Genomic DNA, 17,447 nt, shown 5'->3' on the forward strand with positions numbered 1-17,447 from the left:
AATCAGATGAACAATGGGGGTGTCTTTTTAAGCTGTGTAAATCAAATTGATCATCATCATCAATAAAAGAACGTGCTCGTATGCATGATTAGAAATTTGTGGCTTTATCCAAATTCACACTTCCGTTTCGGAACGCAAAAATAAATATTCAAATACCATTTGTATTGCATCAAATTCCGACTTCCCTTCCAAATCGATCGGAAATGCAGACCTTGTGACGACGGTCATGTGAGCCCGTTGGATGGATTGAAATTGTCCATGGAGATTGGCATGAGTCACAGAGAATGGAACACTTCCTCATCAGCATGTGTGCACATCGGGATTAGCGTGTGTTTTAAGATGTACCTGCTTCCCGCACCCTTTTCTTCCTGTGCTGGTCTCGTGACGCGACTCTGATTGAGTGGAGCTTCGGTGATATCAGATTAACAGATTTTAGCCTGGCATTCTTTTTGTTTCTTCTCATCATCACCTCATCAAATCAATACAATATGCCGCCACGTGGAGGTGAGTAGGGTGAATGTTATCTAGCAAAAGTGCATGACGCTAACCTTCCCATCACCAACAGGAAACGCAAAAGCCGAAGGCGGTCGTGCGAAAAAGGCAGCGAATGCAGATAAGAAAGCAGCCGAAGCAGCAGCTGCTGCAGAAGCAAAAGAAGCGGCACAATGGGATGATCCAGGAAGCAAAAAGGGAAAAGGTAAAGAAAGTGCAGAAGCAAAAGCAGAAAAGAAAGCAGAAGAAGCAAGAAAGAAAGCAGAGCGAGAAAAACTTTTGGCGGAAGAAGAAGCTTCTATACCGGACGGAGGTAAGAAAGGTGCAGCAAAGAAAGCTGAAAAAGCAGCTTCTGGTGGTAAGAAAAACAACTTTGTACCGAGTGGAATCGATGATGCAATCACTTCTTTGAGCGCTTCAAATATCGATGATGCTTTAGACGCTCTTTCGATCGCAAACGAGAAAACCGATTCTGCATCTCAAGGCAGCAAAGCAGCAGGACTTGAACGTCATCCTGAACGTAGATTCAAAGCAGCATTTGAAGCATTCAAAGATCGTGAAATGGCACGAATCAAACAAGAAAGACCAGGCATGCGATCACAACAGTACCATGACGCTCTTTACAAAGAATTCCAAAAACACCCAGACAATCCATTCAATCAACTTACCGTCTCTTACGATGCAACAAAGGACGAAAAATTGGCTGCACTACAATCCAAGAGAGACGCAACTGCTCGTCGTTTGGCTGGAGAATGAGAATAATAGCATTTGTATGAAAATTGAGATAGAATACAAAATGATACAAGAAATGTACAAGTTCCGCTATTGTTCTGAAGCACTTGCCATATCACCTTGAGACCCATAAACACGCACCAACATTTGACGTAATTCTAATCTTTGTTGTCTGCGTACTTGTGAGGCATTGGCAAACGATTCTAGAGCCGAATTGGCAGGCATAATGATTTGCGATGTGATATGATCGTCAATTGATCCAACTTTACCTTCTCCGTCTAAAGTATCACTTTGTGTGGCCAACGCTTGTTCTTTGCAGTATGCCATCGTGAACAAGACATCATTTGTGAATCGTCTTTGACCTTCACGATTTTCCGCTTGTGCCAAAACATACACTTCACATGAATGTGCATATGTACGAACGACGATTGCAGATAAAATCATTAATTCTCCTACTCCAACTTGAACGTTAAACTCTAAACCATCCATCGAAACTGTTTTCCAATGCGGTACCCTCATCATTCCTTTCACTTGAATCTTCCTACATGCCATCAGTGCTACTTCTTCACTCCAACTCATCGTATTTCCACCAAAGATTATTCCGATCGAATTGGTATGTTGAGGGAAGACGATGTGCATGCTGGTAGTCAGGGTGGAGATGACTGGCAAGCTATTATTCCCCGAGCCGACTGCTGGCAGAGGCTGTTGTGAGGTGACAAATGGCGAGTTTGATTGTAAGTCCTTGTGTGCATGCAAGTTGGATTGCTTGCGTCTTAGCGGTGTTAGCGGAGGCGATGCTGATTGTGCCCAAGTTGGTGTTGCAGATCCTTGCAATCGGTATTCAGTCGGATCAAATCTTGCATCTCCGGGTAATTTGATACCTAACTTCTTGGCTTTTTGCCTTACCTCAGCCTCAGGAAACAACAAAGGTTCATCACCCGGCATATTGACTTCTACCATTCCGTCATGTACATGAACGACGTCTTCGCCTTGTGCCCAAGCTTGAATGAGTACTTCAATCTCAATCGCACGTAAAAGTTCATCTCCTCTTATCGCATTTGCAATATCACGAGAAGGTGGATTGAATTGTTGTTGATCGTATTCGTCCATCATCTTTTGCATTTCTTGACGAACTTTTGATTTGATTTCAATACTTACGCCCTCGCGTGTTCTGCCATGTTGAGCATCTGCAAGTCGCTTCGTTCTTCTCCTCCCTGCTAAGAGATGACGTCTTGATTCTAATCGAGTCATTGGCTTAATCAAAGCAAGGTTTGGCTTTGCTGGCTTGGCAGGTGCACCAAAGATTGACTGCCATGCTTTCCCAAAATAGGATGATTCAGCTATCTGTTTGCTCTTGTTAATTGCAACGAATGTCAAGTAAGAATGACTGACATACTCCATCTTATTATCTCCCTGTCCTGTGATACTCTCTTTTACGATTCTAACTCCAACTTCCATACTACTTCCCCATGCTCGATTCACGCTGGCAGAAACATGAATCAAGTCACCGAGGTAAATTGGTTTGAGTAATACGACCGAATCCACACTGATTGTCACACAAGATCTTCCCGCATGCCGTCTTGCTGCAACGCCTGCTGCGATATCGATCAATTTAAACAATGCTCCAGCATGTAGCTTTGGACGTTCTTTTGTGTTTGAACTGAAAGATTGACAATCTTCCGGTTTAGTTGCATATGTGACATTATGAACGGCAGATTGTGATGATAGCTTGGGTTCGGGTTGTGTTGAAGAAAGAGCGTCACTCTTTGATTTGCTTTTCTTGTTTGGTTCGTTTTGCACGTTTGCTAGGATAACATTGTATGCTGATGCTGCGAATAAGATTGCCGCTGCTCCTATAATCACACCTGTGAATCTTTCAGACGATCGCAATGAAGACATGAGTTGATTTGAAGTGATGGTTGGAAGCAAAAAAAAAGATGCTAAAAATGTTTCAAAGGCAATATGCAGTCAAACCCTGACTGAATCTGGGGTAAGAGTTTCGCACGCGCTGATTTGCCGGAAAAGGTAAACTGGGAAACTTTATGCATAACAAGTCGCGTTCCCGGATCTACAGATTATGCAGAGCGACAACGGTTTTGTTATTCCCGTCGTGCACAATTGTCAAATACTCATCACAATTAAAGGCACAATAAAGCCATATCATTTTAGCGATTATATAGTCTACAAATCTACCCTTTAATCATCGCGAATGGATTCAAAGTTAGCCTTGGCTTGCAATAAAGCTGCATGTTCTTCATCACTGGTTTTGAGCTTTTCCAATTGTCCATTCCTGACATCCTCAGGTGCACGTTCGAATTCTTCCTTTTTAGTTAGTGCTTCTGTACGTGAATATGCTTGTCTGTTTAATTCAATCTTTTTATCTAGATTTGCAATCTCTCTTGCGATATCCACTTGTCCCTTCACCATAACATAAGCGTTCAATTGCAATTCGGCCAAAGAAAGAACACCGCATCCTTTTGGAACGTCAGATTGAGCTTTAACAATTTCCAGAGATTTGCATCCTTTTACCAATGTGCGAATAATTAATGATTCCGATTTCAATGCTTCCAACAAATCATCTTTTTCTGTTTGCAGCCAAATTTGCAAATTGGTCTGTAATCCATAATCAGCTGCCAAAGATCGTGCTGCTTTGATACCGCTGAAAACGCTTTCAAATCTAGTAGCATCTTGTGTCAAAGCTTGTCTCTCAGGAAGCGATTCGGGAAATTGAGTCAATGCAATCGTCTCTGCTTTTTCACTTGCTCTGCGTGGTAATCTTTGCCATAACTCTTCTGTAACATATGGCATGAAAGGATGCAATAATTTCAATCCTTCTTCCAAGCATGTGTAAAGAGTCTGTTGAGCAGAAGCGCGCGCTCTTTCATCTCCAGCTTCCATGATGGGTTTCGTTGCTTCAATGTACACATCGCACAATTCGTACAACCAGAAATTGTACATTGCCGCACAAGTGTTCATGAAGTTGCGTTCTTTGAATCCTGCATTAACTTGTTGAGCGGCTTGGTCCAATTTGCTCAAAATCCATTTCTCTGCTAGCCCTTCATCGCCAGTAAGCTTGAGCTCAGATGCAGGTTGGAAGCCACCTTCCAATTTCATCAAAGCAAATTTGGTAGCATTCCACAACTTGTTGCAGAATTTACGATAACCCTCTACACGGCTCACATCCAAATTCAAATCACGACCAGCACTTGTGTAAGCACAAAGAGTGAATCGAAGAGCATCTGTACCACATTGGGGAATACCTTTGGGGAAATCCTTCTTTTGACCTGTGATAGCCTTCTGTACTTCCTTTTCGTCTAGATTGCCTTGGAGCAATTTGTCATGTAATCCTTGCAATTGAATACCCTCAATGATGTCCAAAGGATCAATGATGTTACCCAAACTCTTACTCATCTTACGGCCATGTGCATCACGTACCATTGCATGACAAAAGACCTCTTTGAAGGGAATGGTACCTGTCAAATGAACACCGAGCATAATCATTCTTGCAACCCAGAAGAACAAGATATCCCAACCAGTTTCCAAGAGAGAATTTGGGTAGAAGTGTTTCAGATCGTCCGTCTTTTCTGGCCAACCCATGATAGAGAATGGCCATAGACCTGACGAGAACCATGTATCCAAAACATCTTCATCTTGTTCCATAGTGTACTTGGCACCTGCTGCAAGTTTCTCAGCCCGTTCCTTTGCTTGCTCAAAGGTACGTCCAACTACCCAATTCTTACTGTCTGCAGGATCTTGACTCTTACCCTCAACCTTGACGAGGTAGGCTGGGCAACGATGACCCCACCACAATTGTCTACTGATACACCAATCTTGCGAATTCTCCATCCATCGGTAAAATTCTCTTCGGCTAACGTCTGGTGTGATGATCATATTTTGCTTTTCGACTGCATCGACGGCAGCTTTAGCTAATGGTGTACAGTTCACCCACCATTGAGGCTTGATCACTGGTTCAACGATATCGCCAGAACGACTGCAAATGGGCACGGTCATTGGGTTGTCTTTTGTCTCGACGTAAAGTCCCTTTGCTTTCAATGCTTCAGTGACTGCACGACGGGCATGGAATCTCTTCATTCCCTTGAATTCACCGGCGTTTTCGTTCAGGGTACCATCATCATTGAGAATGTTGATGAATGGAAGTTTGTGACGTACACCAACTTCGTAATCGTTGGGGTCATGAGCGGGCGTAATCTTGACAGCACCAGTTCCGAAGCTCATATCAACAGCAATTGAATCAGCAACGATTGGAATCTTGCGGTCAGGCAAGAATGGATGGACTACAAACTTGCCATGCAAGTGCTTGTATCTGTCATCATCAGGATGAACAGCAATAGCTGTATCACCCAACATTGTTTCGATACGTGTGGTGGCTACGATGATCTTTTCATCAGAGCCTTCGAGTGGGTAGGCAAAGCTGATAATCACACCAAATTCGAATCGGTCTTTCTCATCATAGCCTGGAACGTTCATCATCTTGCGACCATTCAACTGCAATTGATCCACTTCCAAGTTACTCAAGGTGGTGCTTAATTTGCAACACCAGTTCACCAATCGGGTTCCTCTGTAAATGATACCCTCTTCATGCAATTGACAGAATGCATCAATGACTGCCTTTGAGCGGGTCTCGTCCATAGTGAATGCTTCACGTGTGAAATCGTAGCTTGCACCCAAACGACGCATTTGGTTACCGATACGAGATTGATATTCATCTTTCCAGTCAAAAACACGTTTTAGGAAAGCTTCCCGTCCGTAATCATGTCTGGTCTTACCCTCAGTCTTGGCAATACGTTTCTCTACGACAGCTTGTGTTGCGATACCTGCGTGATCATAACCTGGGTTGAATAATACACGATAGCCCTTCATACGATGATAACGAACCAATGCATCTTGAATGGAAATCGTCAAAGCATGTCCGATATGCAAAGCTCCAGTCACGTTTGGTGGAGGAGCTGGAACGACGAATGTGCGTTCAGGATTGTGGGGATCGGATTCAGTGACTGGTCTAGGGGTGAAGAATTTGCTCTTTTCCCACCATTCGAACCAAGATTGTTCTACGTGATCTGGATTATATCCTGCTTCCATAGGTTGAGAAAGATCCTTCTTCTCTCCAGGTTTTGTGTTATTGACATATTCTGGTTCAGTTTTGACTTCTTTCTTTGCTTTTTCCTTCTTTTCTGCGGCAGGTTGAGCAGCAATCCTTTGTGCTTGCAATGCTTGCTTTGCTTCACTTCTGGCTTTTCGTTCAGCTTCTTTGGCTGCCTTTTTTAGTGCGGTCTTTGTCATTGGCTGACCATCTGGTCCAAGAGGAGCTTGAGAGGTGGAATCGCCATTGGCTTCTGCTGTGGCAGCATTCACTTTCTTGGCATCATCAGATGGCTGACCATTTCCGGCCTGTTGAGAAGCCATTCTGAGTTGTATGAATGATTGTTTCGGAATAGGACAAATAGCACTTGTTACTTTTGCACGATTACTAAAGCTTCTTTGGGATCGACGACTAATGAGTGTGATTGATTGTCTAGCTAGTTGGAATAGCATGCAAAAATCACAATTTGGGTGCGTTTGATGTGATCCCCTTATTTGATCAAAGGTAAGAAGAAAAGGTGAGAAGCATTCATTCGTATCAGTCACTTTTTTATTTATCGAGTCATCTCACGTGTTCAGTTTATCAAGGTCAATGCAGAATTAGCGCCGCGCAGCATGACAGGCATATCGAATAAGATGGCTATCGTGAACAGTATTGATCATTGGCCGTCAATTAGGTATAATTGATGTCAAGTTCGACTAGATAAGATTAACACAGGGAAGTCGTTGTTCACATAATTTTATGTTATATTTAAGAAGAGGGATAAGGTCATGGAATTTCTCTTTCTGAAAATGAAAGGGCGGAAGGGGGAAACCAAATAGACGTAGAAATATGGAGTGACAGAATGTCATATGGATGTACTATTTCAATCGGTACGCTTCAAACCTAATGCCAATTCGGCGAAGCAATGCTGAGCGATTGTTTCATCAGTGTATGAGTCCGTGCTCAAACCTGCACCTGTATGTCCTGCAGCTCTTGCCAGATACATCATCAAAGGTGCAGGGTTGTTTGGGTTTGAATATTGTAATTGTGCCAAACATTTGAAAGTGTTTGCCGCAACAACACGATCATCTGAATCTGCAGGTTGGAACAACATTGCAGGGTATTTCTGCTTATTGTTGATGTTTTGCAATGGAGACCATGCTCTCACATAATCATAATCGACTGGATTGTTCACATCACCGTATTCGGCTGTTTGACCAGAACCAAGTCTTGTCCGCTGTCTCTGAGCTTCCTTAGCCTCGAGACCAGCTCGTACTAATAAAAAGACTTGACTAATGCTCTTAGTGACTTTACTTGTTGAACAATCTAGGCTTCTCACAAAGGTTCTGATTGAAAGGAATAAAATAGATTGATGATGAATTGGGTTCTGAATTCATCTAAAGAATACTGCTTAAATAGCTTTACATGATGTATAGAAAAACTATGAAAGACTATAAGAAACTTCAGCCTTTGGCTGAAGTTCGAAACTTCTAAAGTTCGAAACTCTACAGGGGCGTGATTCACACGTCTGCGTATGTTCCAGAACTGTGGCCCTGATGCAAGGCTGTGCATCAGATAAGAATGGTCACATCTCTGAGCTTCCTTAGCTTCGAGACCAGCTCGTACTAATAAAAAGACTGACTAGATCTCTTAGTGACTTTGCTTATTGAACAATCTAGGTTTCTCACAAAGGTTCTGATTGAAAGGAATGAATAGATTGATGATGAATTGGGTTCTGAATTCATCTAAAGAATACTGCTTAAATAGCTTTACATGATGTATAGAAAAACTATGAAAGACTATAAGAAACTTCAGCCTTTGGCTGAAGTTCGAAACTTCTAAAGTTCGAAACTCTACAGGGGCGTGATTCACACGTCTGCGTATGTTCCAGAACTGTGGCCCTGATGCAAGGCTGTGCATCAGATAAGAATGGTCACATCTCAAGAAGACGTCGCACACGGCTCTTTCGGCAAACAGAGCACCCCATGTATTAGGAGGAGCTTGATTAGCCACGACAGCTGCTGCCATTCCTCCGGCAGAAGCAGCTTCGCCGATGAGTTTTCCCTTTGCAACAATCTTCTTGGCTACAAGATCTTCTGCAATGGCGATAATATCATCGTATGCATTTTGCCTGTTGTGATTTTGTCCTTCTTCATGCCAGTGTTCACCACGATCTCCACCACCACGACCGGATGACCAAATGAAAACTGTATGGTGACTCCTGATCCAAGAGAAATATGATTGATCCCATAAGTAGTTTTCGATAAAACCATTGGCTCCGTACCAATGTTGCCATCCGCTTGCAGTCCCATCTTTTTTGACGCTTTTGTGGTACTGAATCGCATAAGGTACTTTTGTGCCGTCCTTGCTGGTTGCAAAGAGATGTTCTGTGAGATAATCGTTTGGATTGGTTCCTTTGATTGCTTGTTGAGTCAACAGAGTTTCAGAGTATTTATCGCTTTCAAAACTGATTCTGTAAACCGTTTTGGGTGAGAATGTACCTGCATACATTCCCACGATACCATCTTTATCTCCGATTGCATTGTAGATCGAACTAGGTTCATTCGGCGTAGCTTCCTTCAGCAATTTTCCAGTCATGAAGTTGTAAATCTTTGGCACATATCTTCCATTTACGATGTACACCAACATCACTTTATCTCCTCCAAAGGGAAAGTTGTACATAATCTTGCTAAACTTTTGCTCCGGAACGAGCTGTGTCATTTGCAAATCGTCTTTGATTTCGCTGATATCATTCTTGATAGCACGTGCTTTGCTCCAATCAAGTGTTGACTTTACCACCTTGCCGTCGATTGCATCTTTGTCCGTCCAGTAATAAAAGACATTTTTGATGACATCGATCCATTGAACTTTGTAATTATAATCGGATGCAATGCCAATCCACTTCATTTTGTCAGAGATTGTCTGGCCTTCATAAAGGGTCGCGTACGCTTTTGCGTGACCGGTCACATCGTTCAATCCCATGACCATAAGCCATTTGCCATCTAAGCTAATCCAAACAAACCAATAGTTCTGCTTGCCATTTGGGCCCACTTTATCCGGATGTACGACCGTGACATCTTTTTCGTACGGTGTTCCGAGCTTGTGATAACGAACAGCTGATCCGATTTCTGCATTTGCGCCACTTTGATCGTCATTAACTTGCACGTAAAAGAAGCCAGTGCTATCTCTTGTCCAAGCAAGTCCACTGTTACCATCAATGAATGGAAGCGCATCCGGCAACGCACCTTCGCCGCCTTCTGGGAAACTTTTGGCCTGCGCCAATGGAGAAGTAAATTTACGCACAAATACTTTTGCCACGTCCGCATTGGCATCAGCAGCGATATAAGCGAAGTATTGACCGTCATTTGAGACGAAAGTGTATTGGATATTGACAGTTCCGTTCACGCTCAGTAATGTTTCATCCAAAAACTTCTTACCTGGAGGTGTGGCAAGGTTATTCTTTCTTGCTGCATCCATTTCACTTGGCGTACAGGTATACCAAGTTGGACGATTATCTTTTCCTACTTTTACGCTGTAAAGGTAAAATGGCTTTGCCGCTTGAGCAATCAACTGCACGTTGTCATAATCGCTATAATCGAAAGCGTCTGCAATGGCTTTTGCAATCTTGTCTTTGGATTTGCATCCTTTAACATAATCATCCAACATTTTGGTTTGATCGTCGATGAACTTGATAACTCCTGGATCGGTGTCAAGTGGCTTTTCCAAGGCAAAGTAGGGATCTGGGAAAGTATCATTGCCGCCCTTCTTTGCAGAACGATAAGACCATGTTTTGCTGCCGCGAGGAACTTTGGGGTAGGGATGTTGCTTTGGATTCCAGCCTACAGCTTGTGAATTGGCCCCACCAACGTTGAAAGACAACAACGTGGGGATGGCCAGGAGCAAAAATTGAAGAAAAATAGGGAGCATGATGAGGTGACGTAGGGAATAATGAGCTGGTTGGCAAGTTTGGGGGGTATTGAGTGGCTTTTGAGCTCTTTATATACATTAATCGATTGTGGCTGATTGAAAGTCGAAGTTGTCATTTGCGCACTTACAATTCATTTGATTACTTCTGCTCATCTGAGAATGCTTGCGCCACGCCCTATTTATTTCTCCGCACATAACAGAACTTTCGAAGAACATTTCGCTACGGCAATATTGGCAGGATCCGCAAAAGTTTAATTTCTCTATCTGATGTGCTTCGGCAAATCGAAGGTGTAAGAGTAAGCCGTTGATGAGCTCGACGGCCCGTCGAAGCCTCTTTTAATTTATTCAAATGGTCAAAAGTTCATTTCATTTCATTAATAGAATGACATAATAATATATATTCACGGAACGGTACGATGCGTCAAAGCGATACATGCAATTACCACCAAACCCTCTTAGGCTTACCATATATCGTATTGTAGAATTTAGCCAGACTGCCGCATCGTTCTTTGCCCAAAACGGCTTCGCTTTCCTTATCATCAATATTGGTATCCAAGTCTTTCTTATAAGCATCCTTTGCTTCAATCGGTTTTCCATCCATACGATCGGCAATCCATGCAACATTTTGCGATTGCATTGCAAAAATTGCACCAACGTGCATCCAAACTTTAACACGAGTATATTGAATAATTGCTCCATTTGATGACCATAAGTCCACCAAATCATCTATAATAGCAATCGGAACAACTTCATCAGGAATCCTTTCATAAAGAAAGATTGGCACTTTCGGAATAAGTTTTTTGTCCTTTGTCTTTGTGAATTCGAGTGCTAATTGATTAAATTCCAATGCCTCTTTCGGAGGTGGAGGGGATAAAGCATCACCTTCAACGGTAAAGTACCCTGCATCTTTTCCCGTTCCACCAGGAACCATGTTCAAAATGTCCTTGAATGCATTTTGGGGCATAAAATCCCAAAAAGACTCAGTCTTTGCAACCTCAAGGGCCTTTTTCCCATATTCGTTCGTATTTGCTTGTAGCCAATCATTCAAAGTTTTGTTAATGTTGGCTAATCCTTGCATTACACCGATGATTAAGCCAGCTGCTAATCCATTGTTGACATGGTAGGCCACTTGCTTCAAATCTTTTGGAACACCGCCACAAGACCAACCTTTGATATAAGGTTGCAAGTCAGAAGCATAAGATTCTAGCATTTGTGCTGCCCAACTGATCGCAATTGCACCACCTGAATAACCCCAACCGACAAATTTCAATTGATCTTTGGGTGCTAATTTCAATTCATCGAACGATAAAATTGCACGCATCGCATCAAGAGCGCCATGACCTGCGGTTGGACCTGCGCCAAAAGCGTCAAATTGACCTTCATAATCCACAACAACAACGATATAACCACGCTTGAGGAAATCAATCATGAAGATTTGTTCAGATGCAGCTCCAGCGATCGAGCCACTTCCTCTTCTTAACATGTAAGAAGTTCGAGAATTGGAGTTTGCACTGTCAGTTTTTGGCATTTGAAAGACAATCTTGTCGCGTGCACCTGCATTTGGAGGGATAACAATAGTTGCCACTGTTACCATTACATCATCTTTTGCATCTTGACCTCTTGTGATGTATGCCATTTGCCATCCGATCATTTCATCAGCATCAAAATCGATAAAGTCGGTCAAGTAAATTCCTCTTTTGCGTAAGAGCGCACCAGGTGAGTAATCTCCTTTTTTCAATTCCTCGACTGTTGAATTGCAGCCATAGAAAGGATCATTTCTCGGTAAAGGCTCTCTAGTGCTTTTGAAGCCAAATCTTGCTTTGGCATCGAGCCAAAAGGCTTGAACTCCCGATTCTTTTTGTAAACCGTTCTCCATCAATGTTCTTTTGAATGGTGTACCGGTGCAAAGAGTGAAAATATTTGGCATTATACAAAGCAGCAGTATTAATGACAACTTGGTTGTCGTAAAGGTAAATTGGCGAATCATATGGCTTAAATGCATTTCCAAAAACGGGATAAAGTCACCAAGCAGCTTTTAAAGGTCAGTGTAGATGGTGGGCTTGATCGTCCATTCAAAAGGCATGCATGAATGAAGGGGGCCGTAAGTATTGTGTAATGAAGCCGCACTCACGGCATCCGTGCCGTACAAAGATTGCGACGCGGAGCGGGCCGAAGCTGAAATGAGGATCCACATACGTAATATTGAATGACAAAGATCAACAACGCTCTCCTGTATTTGATTGACATTTGTTGATGAACAAAGAATTAAAGTGTACTCCTAGTAATCACATCTTTACACGGCATTGAATAGGAGCAATGGGCATAAATTATGCGCTAAAGCAGCCAAGGCAATTTATGCAAGAGAACAGCAAGGACCTCCCGCTAAAATACAACAGTCAACCAAGATTGTAGATGCAGAATAGGTATAATCGTATAAAGTAGTACCAACATCATGACGGGGACAGTCTCCATTTTGGCGCTTTAGGCGATGAGACCCCAACACCAATCGATCCAACAAAGATGACCGGCCTATGATCCGATCTACCTTCCAACATTCGCATCTCTCGATCGTTTAAACTTTTGTATAATAAACATTCAATCTCACCTTTACGGGGACCGATCAATTCAGGCAAAAGTGGAGATTGTTTGTTTAAATCTTGATCGGTAGACGAAAATCCACTTTTTGTGCCACTTCCAGCAGATAAATTGATCGGTGCTTCTTTTGTCATTCCAGATCTGAATGCGAAATTGGCCAAAGCATTCGCAACGGAATTTTGTGACGTCATCAAAGGTGTTAATAAATCATTCCATCTCGATGGTCTTCTTGGCGAACTGGCTTCGTGGTCAGGTTGTAGAGTAGATCTGCCCGATCGCGGGATTGATGCACGCTTGTTTGCATCCACAGTAGCAGATGCTCTCTCCTTTGCTGCAGATGGGGAATTGGCGTGGTCCATTCCAATCACCCCTGCACTGGGTGTAGTTTGATTTGAAGACAATGGATCATTCAACTCTTGCGCCAAAGGTGAAGTGCTAGGTTTCCTATGACGAATGCGCTCAAGATTCAAACTCGTTCTGCGTGGAGAGATTACAGGACTTCCATTTTGCTTGGCCATCTTTGAAGGTTGAAAAGCCGTCAAAGCGCTATCGACTGACTTGCTCGTGACCGGAAGTTCAGTCGCACTCATAGTTCGCTTTGCCACTTTGCGTCCTTCTAGGGGATCAGTAGCAGTCAAAGGCTCAACGCCGGCAATGGTCGTAGATCTCTTCATCGTTTTCATTTGTATCTGCTTATCCACTGATGCCGTTGAAGGTAGATGTTTCCTTCCGTACCATTTGCGCTTGGGAGATTGAGGGACTGGTGGAGCTGATGTAGCCGGCATCACTGTGGCGGCACTGTCGACTTGTGTTTGTGGTAATTTTTGATCATTCGATGATCTAGGGTATCCTTCCACAGTACCAGCAGAATGTTGCGTTGCATAATCTTGTCTTCCATGCAAGCGAGAGAAAGCATTTGTTAGTGCAGTTGTGAATTTGCTAGGTCGAGAACTGGCGGTATGTAATCCCTCCTGCTCATCTTCTTTGTCAGCTTCTACAGGCACATTTGATTTCCATAAAACACGATCGCACCAGGATGGTACACGCTGTTTGGCACTCGTGTCGTACGGTTGCTGTTCAACAGATAGTTCGGCACCATTGGCTTCGGTATTTTGATCGGCAAATGTTATTGCGCTCGATCTTCTAGGAGCTTGAACTAATCCTGGTATATTACTCGTTCCCGCTTCTCCGCTCATAGGCTGAAAGATGAGAGAGCTTGCTTGACTGGGCGATTTGATTATACTGCCGTGTGACGCATTTGACTTGTTGGATTCATTCGTGATTATTTTACGCACCGGAACGTGTTGTTCATCAGCAGAAGAATATAATCTTCCATTCTTTTGTCCATTTCGTGTCTCGTCCTGAATTTGAGAACCTGCCGAAGAAGTGCGAAATCGTGCACCGTTGATGTCTTTGCTGTTAAACTTTTTGGCATTTTGGTCGTGATGGCCATGATGGTTTACCGCTCCAACAGCCGATTGAACTACACTAAAGATCCTCTTTCTTGCTTTGATCACTTTACCATGTACACCTAATCCTTCTGCTGCAGCTGTATTCTGCGCAACAACAGGATCAGAAGGTGAGCTAGGTGACGTAGCATTGCTCGATTCATCCGCTTCAGAAATATTGCCAGCAGAAGACGAATGCAGATTTGATGAAAGCGAACTTGTATCGTCATCATCTTGATCGTGCGAATGATGTCCCGAAGAAGAAGGGGGTGCAATCGGTGTGGCAGGCTCGAGGGTATCGAATGATCGATCACCCGATTCATTTGCCGAGCCACTGGGAAAGATGTCCGCTCCCGCATCTTTTCGCCTTTTTGCAGCAGCACGATCCTCGTTCTTTTTCGCTTTGATGGTTTTGAGAACATCATACTTGAACGTTGGGGGAAACTTGATCGGTGCTTCTTTGAACCCGTTGAATATATGAGGTTGCTCCCGCATGATTTTCTTAAGCTGATCGAAAGCAAGTGCATGATCGTATTGCTGCTTTTTGATCAACCAATCAGCATGTTGACGGGTAATATCCACACGGAAATTCAAATCGCCAAACCAAAAGGCATAATCAAAACAGCTTGTCAGATCATCATCATCGTTTCGTGGATCATCTTTGGGTAAAAATGTATCCACTTTGAGTTCCTTTTTAATCTTTTCAACATTGGCTATTCGTTCTGCTACCTTTCCTTCGTGTGCTGCCAAATGTGCGTTGACGAATAAAAGTCTGGTAGAACCTAATTTTAGTGAGATGCCCACTGCCCCTTTGTTTCCTACTCTCCCAGCAAGTAAGCCACTCTTGACGTGACCTTGACTGCATCCACGTACTCTGTCCAAGCATCCTCTCCAAACATACACAGCCGTATACATCATATAACAACGCTCTTTGGACACTAATTCATACGCTCCAAATGATAATGGAGTACCATCACTTTGTACGGTGACATGATGTGCTCCTGAAAGACCTGGAATTCGAATTGCCAAACGATGATTTGATCTTCTTGCGGCAGCAGCTGCAGCTGATGAATTAGAGGCAGAATGTGAAAGTGGCAAAAACGGCGCATTTGCTGAACCGTCTACGACTTCATTTGATTCATTTCCGTTCATATTCCGTAGATGTACATCTATCGATTGTTTGAGCGGAGATCTTGGACGTTTTGGAGGTGAACTGGATTGATGAATGCCTGCTCGTTCCAATGCACTTTCATCTGCTCCCGCTATTCCCAGTCCTATCTGCGTTGGAGATAGAGGAGAGTTTGATATCTTTCTTGATGCTTCATCTAGACGTTGTTTGGACAGAGTTCTCATCACTCGTTTTGGCACCATTAAACTGGATCGTTTGGTAGTGGGCGTTTCACCTTTGTCGTTGATAGCAATCGGTAGTGAAGAGGCAGAAGGCGAGAAGGGTAGATGCGAAGAGGACGAGTCTGGGCTTAGAAGACTCTTCGGAGTAGAGATGCCATTGGTGATGATCGGAGGTAGAATACTTCTATCGGAAGGTTGAGGAGTCGGCGATCTCGATCCAGAAGGCGATTGACCATCTTCAGGTGTATGTGTAGCAGAAGCAGGATAAGGCAGACTGTTGCTATGACTAGAAGCTCCCGCAGTTGCCATTGCGAGACCTTTTGTTGCCGTTGCTTGAGCGAGCGGACCTCGACAAAGCCAATCTTCACACATTTCACTCCAACCTCTTCCTCCACGTCCTTTGAGATTGTGAGCAGTGGAAGCATGATCTTTTGCTGAAAGTGGATAAACATCATTGAACGGATCTTCTTCATTGGTTACCACAAGGCCAGGCGTTTTTGGCATCTCTGCTCCTTCGGCTGGTTCTTTGTCCTTTGCTTTGGCTTCTCTTTCCCGTTCTTTTGCAAGGTCATGTGCTCTACTCTTACTCCTGCCCAAAGCGCCCAGCTCTCCTGCCATTCCCACACCAGTTGAAATGCGTTTACCATCACCCCAAGGGCATTCTTGACCTGCAATAACGATGATATGATATGGGTGAGCATCATCGTGTGGTAGTGGTGGTATGCGATCTTTGCGTGGTATTCCTTCTTGTCCTGATACACCCATCCCTCTATGCTTCCGTTTGCTTGGCTTCTCAGGATTGAGGGTTTTGTCATCTTCGTCTTCTTCGTCGCTACTTTCATCCCAGCCTGCTTCAGGTGGAATATATTCTCCCACTCTACCTAACAATACACTCAGATCTCCTCGTGGTACGCTGTTGCCTTGATTCCAAGTGATCACGCGGACCTTTATACTTGGCCTTTGTAACTTGACAGATTCGGATTGCAACACCTTTTCCGATTCTAATTTTGGAGCTGGAGTGGAAGAATGTATGATTCGATCTGTGATTGACCAAGCACCCATATTTGATGTATTTGAATGAGCATCCTTTGTGTGAGAAGAAGAAGAAGCGATTCCGGCCACAGGTAAATCAGGCAATAATAATGCGTCCGGAGGAGGTTGAACTTTTAAACCATCGGGGGCGTTTGGATGCCAAGAAGGCGCAACAGGTTTTGCACCCGCTAAACTTTGTCTACGCCTTTGTTCTTGTTGTTGTTCCCGTAATAATTTTTGTGATAAACCGGTTGGAGAAGATTGTCTTCTTTTGTAGGAGAATGAACGTTTGATTGCAAATGGAGAAGAAGAAGAGGCTAAAGGTGTCTTTACATCATCTTCAAAACTTGCTCTTTTTGTTTGATCGGAATCTGTGCTTGAAATACCTTCTTGTTCGAATGCTTTTGGGTTGCCTAGACTCATCAATCTGGCGGGCTTCATCTTTCGTTTTGGGTTTGGATCTCTTTGTTCCATCATGCTATTCTGTCGTCTGTGTAAATGCGGATGAGGTATTCCTATTAGATGATGATGATGTTTATGTGACGTGTCTATAGGTGTTGTAGGATTTGAATCAATGAATGAAGTACTTGCCTCTTGATCTTCATTTGACATTGCATCATGACTCAAAGCGGATGACATGTTGAGCCTGATGATGTGATGATGATGTCCAATGTATGCACGCCATTCAAATGTCAAACAGTAGCATCATCTCCTAGATCTTAAATTTCAATTCAGGGCAGCACACACGCGTAAAGAGGTGGAGTTAAATACGGGAAGAAGGCCTGTCA

At 43.3% G+C, this 17,447-nt stretch overlaps 6 protein-coding genes across 6 annotated transcripts; 1 reads left to right on the forward strand and 5 right to left on the reverse strand.

Annotated features, from left to right (window-relative positions):
* Nucleotides 1–77: 77 nt before the first annotated feature.
* Nucleotides 78–1,707, forward strand: FA14DRAFT_128880 (DUF1014-domain-containing protein). Its single transcript, XM_025496879.1, has 2 exons — nucleotides 78–504; nucleotides 566–1,707. The coding sequence occupies exons 1-2, from the start codon at nucleotides 489–491 to the stop codon at nucleotides 1,246–1,248; spliced, it is 699 nt and encodes a 232-aa protein (XP_025356963.1). The 5' UTR covers nucleotides 78–488; the 3' UTR covers nucleotides 1,249–1,707.
* FA14DRAFT_159092 (uncharacterized protein) lies at nucleotides 1,239–3,137 on the reverse strand. The gene has a single exon (XM_025498050.1). It carries the CDS (start codon nucleotides 3,121–3,123, stop codon nucleotides 1,315–1,317), a length of 1,809 nt encoding a protein of 602 aa, XP_025356964.1. The 5' UTR covers nucleotides 3,124–3,137; the 3' UTR covers nucleotides 1,239–1,314.
* Nucleotides 3,138–3,305: 168 nt separating this feature from the next.
* On the reverse strand, nucleotides 3,306–6,648 carry FA14DRAFT_166309 (putative VAS1-valyl-tRNA synthetase; the record flags this gene model as incomplete). The annotated part of the gene is made up of 3 exons (XM_025500018.1): nucleotides 3,306–3,563; nucleotides 3,693–4,635; nucleotides 4,660–6,648. 3 exons carry the CDS (start codon nucleotides 6,646–6,648, stop codon nucleotides 3,421–3,423), a joined length of 3,075 nt encoding a protein of 1,024 aa, XP_025356965.1. The 3' UTR covers nucleotides 3,306–3,420.
* Nucleotides 6,649–7,022: 374 nt separating this feature from the next.
* Nucleotides 7,023–10,234, reverse strand: FA14DRAFT_140561 (alpha/beta-hydrolase; the record flags this gene model as incomplete). Its single annotated transcript, XM_025497103.1, has 2 exons — nucleotides 7,023–7,559; nucleotides 8,258–10,234. The coding sequence occupies 2 exons, from the start codon at nucleotides 10,232–10,234 to the stop codon at nucleotides 7,191–7,193; spliced, it is 2,346 nt and encodes a 781-aa protein (XP_025356966.1). The 3' UTR covers nucleotides 7,023–7,190.
* A 439-nt stretch (nucleotides 10,235–10,673) lies between these two features.
* Nucleotides 10,674–12,110, reverse strand: FA14DRAFT_117754 (LIP-domain-containing protein; the record flags this gene model as incomplete). Its single annotated transcript, XM_025496250.1, has 1 exon — nucleotides 10,674–12,110. One exon carries the CDS (start codon nucleotides 12,108–12,110, stop codon nucleotides 10,674–10,676), a length of 1,437 nt encoding a protein of 478 aa, XP_025356967.1.
* A 301-nt stretch (nucleotides 12,111–12,411) lies between these two features.
* FA14DRAFT_5282 (DNase I-like protein) lies at nucleotides 12,412–17,322 on the reverse strand. Its single transcript, XM_025502478.1, has 3 exons — nucleotides 17,251–17,322; nucleotides 13,652–17,149; nucleotides 12,412–12,804 (listed from the first exon to the last, which is right to left on the reverse strand). Exons 1-3 carry the CDS (start codon nucleotides 17,277–17,279, stop codon nucleotides 12,588–12,590), a joined length of 3,744 nt encoding a protein of 1,247 aa, XP_025356968.1. The 5' UTR covers nucleotides 17,280–17,322; the 3' UTR covers nucleotides 12,412–12,587.
* Nucleotides 17,323–17,447: the final 125 nt, after the last annotated feature.

Source organism: Meira miltonrushii (genome assembly GCF_003144205.1).
Source record: "Meira miltonrushii strain MCA 3882 unplaced genomic scaffold FA14scaffold_1, whole genome shotgun sequence".
Classification (NCBI taxonomy): Eukaryota; Fungi; Basidiomycota; class Exobasidiomycetes; order Exobasidiales; family Brachybasidiaceae; genus Meira; species Meira miltonrushii.

Coding starts and splice junctions, on each gene's coding strand:
- FA14DRAFT_159092 (XM_025498050.1), bottom strand. CDS start 3,123: ATGTCTTCATTGCGATCGTCTGAAAGATTCACAGGTGTGATTATAGGA.
- FA14DRAFT_5282 (XM_025502478.1), bottom strand. CDS start 17,279: ATGATGCAATGTCAAATGAAGATCAAGAG. Junction 17,150..17,250: donor TGTCAAATGAAGATCAAGAG/GCAAGTACTTCA, acceptor GCATTTACACAG/ACGACAGAATAGCATGATGG. Junction 12,805..13,651: donor AGATCATCGAATGATCAAAA/ATTACCACAAAC, acceptor AAAAGTTTAAAC/GATCGAGAGATGCGAATGTT.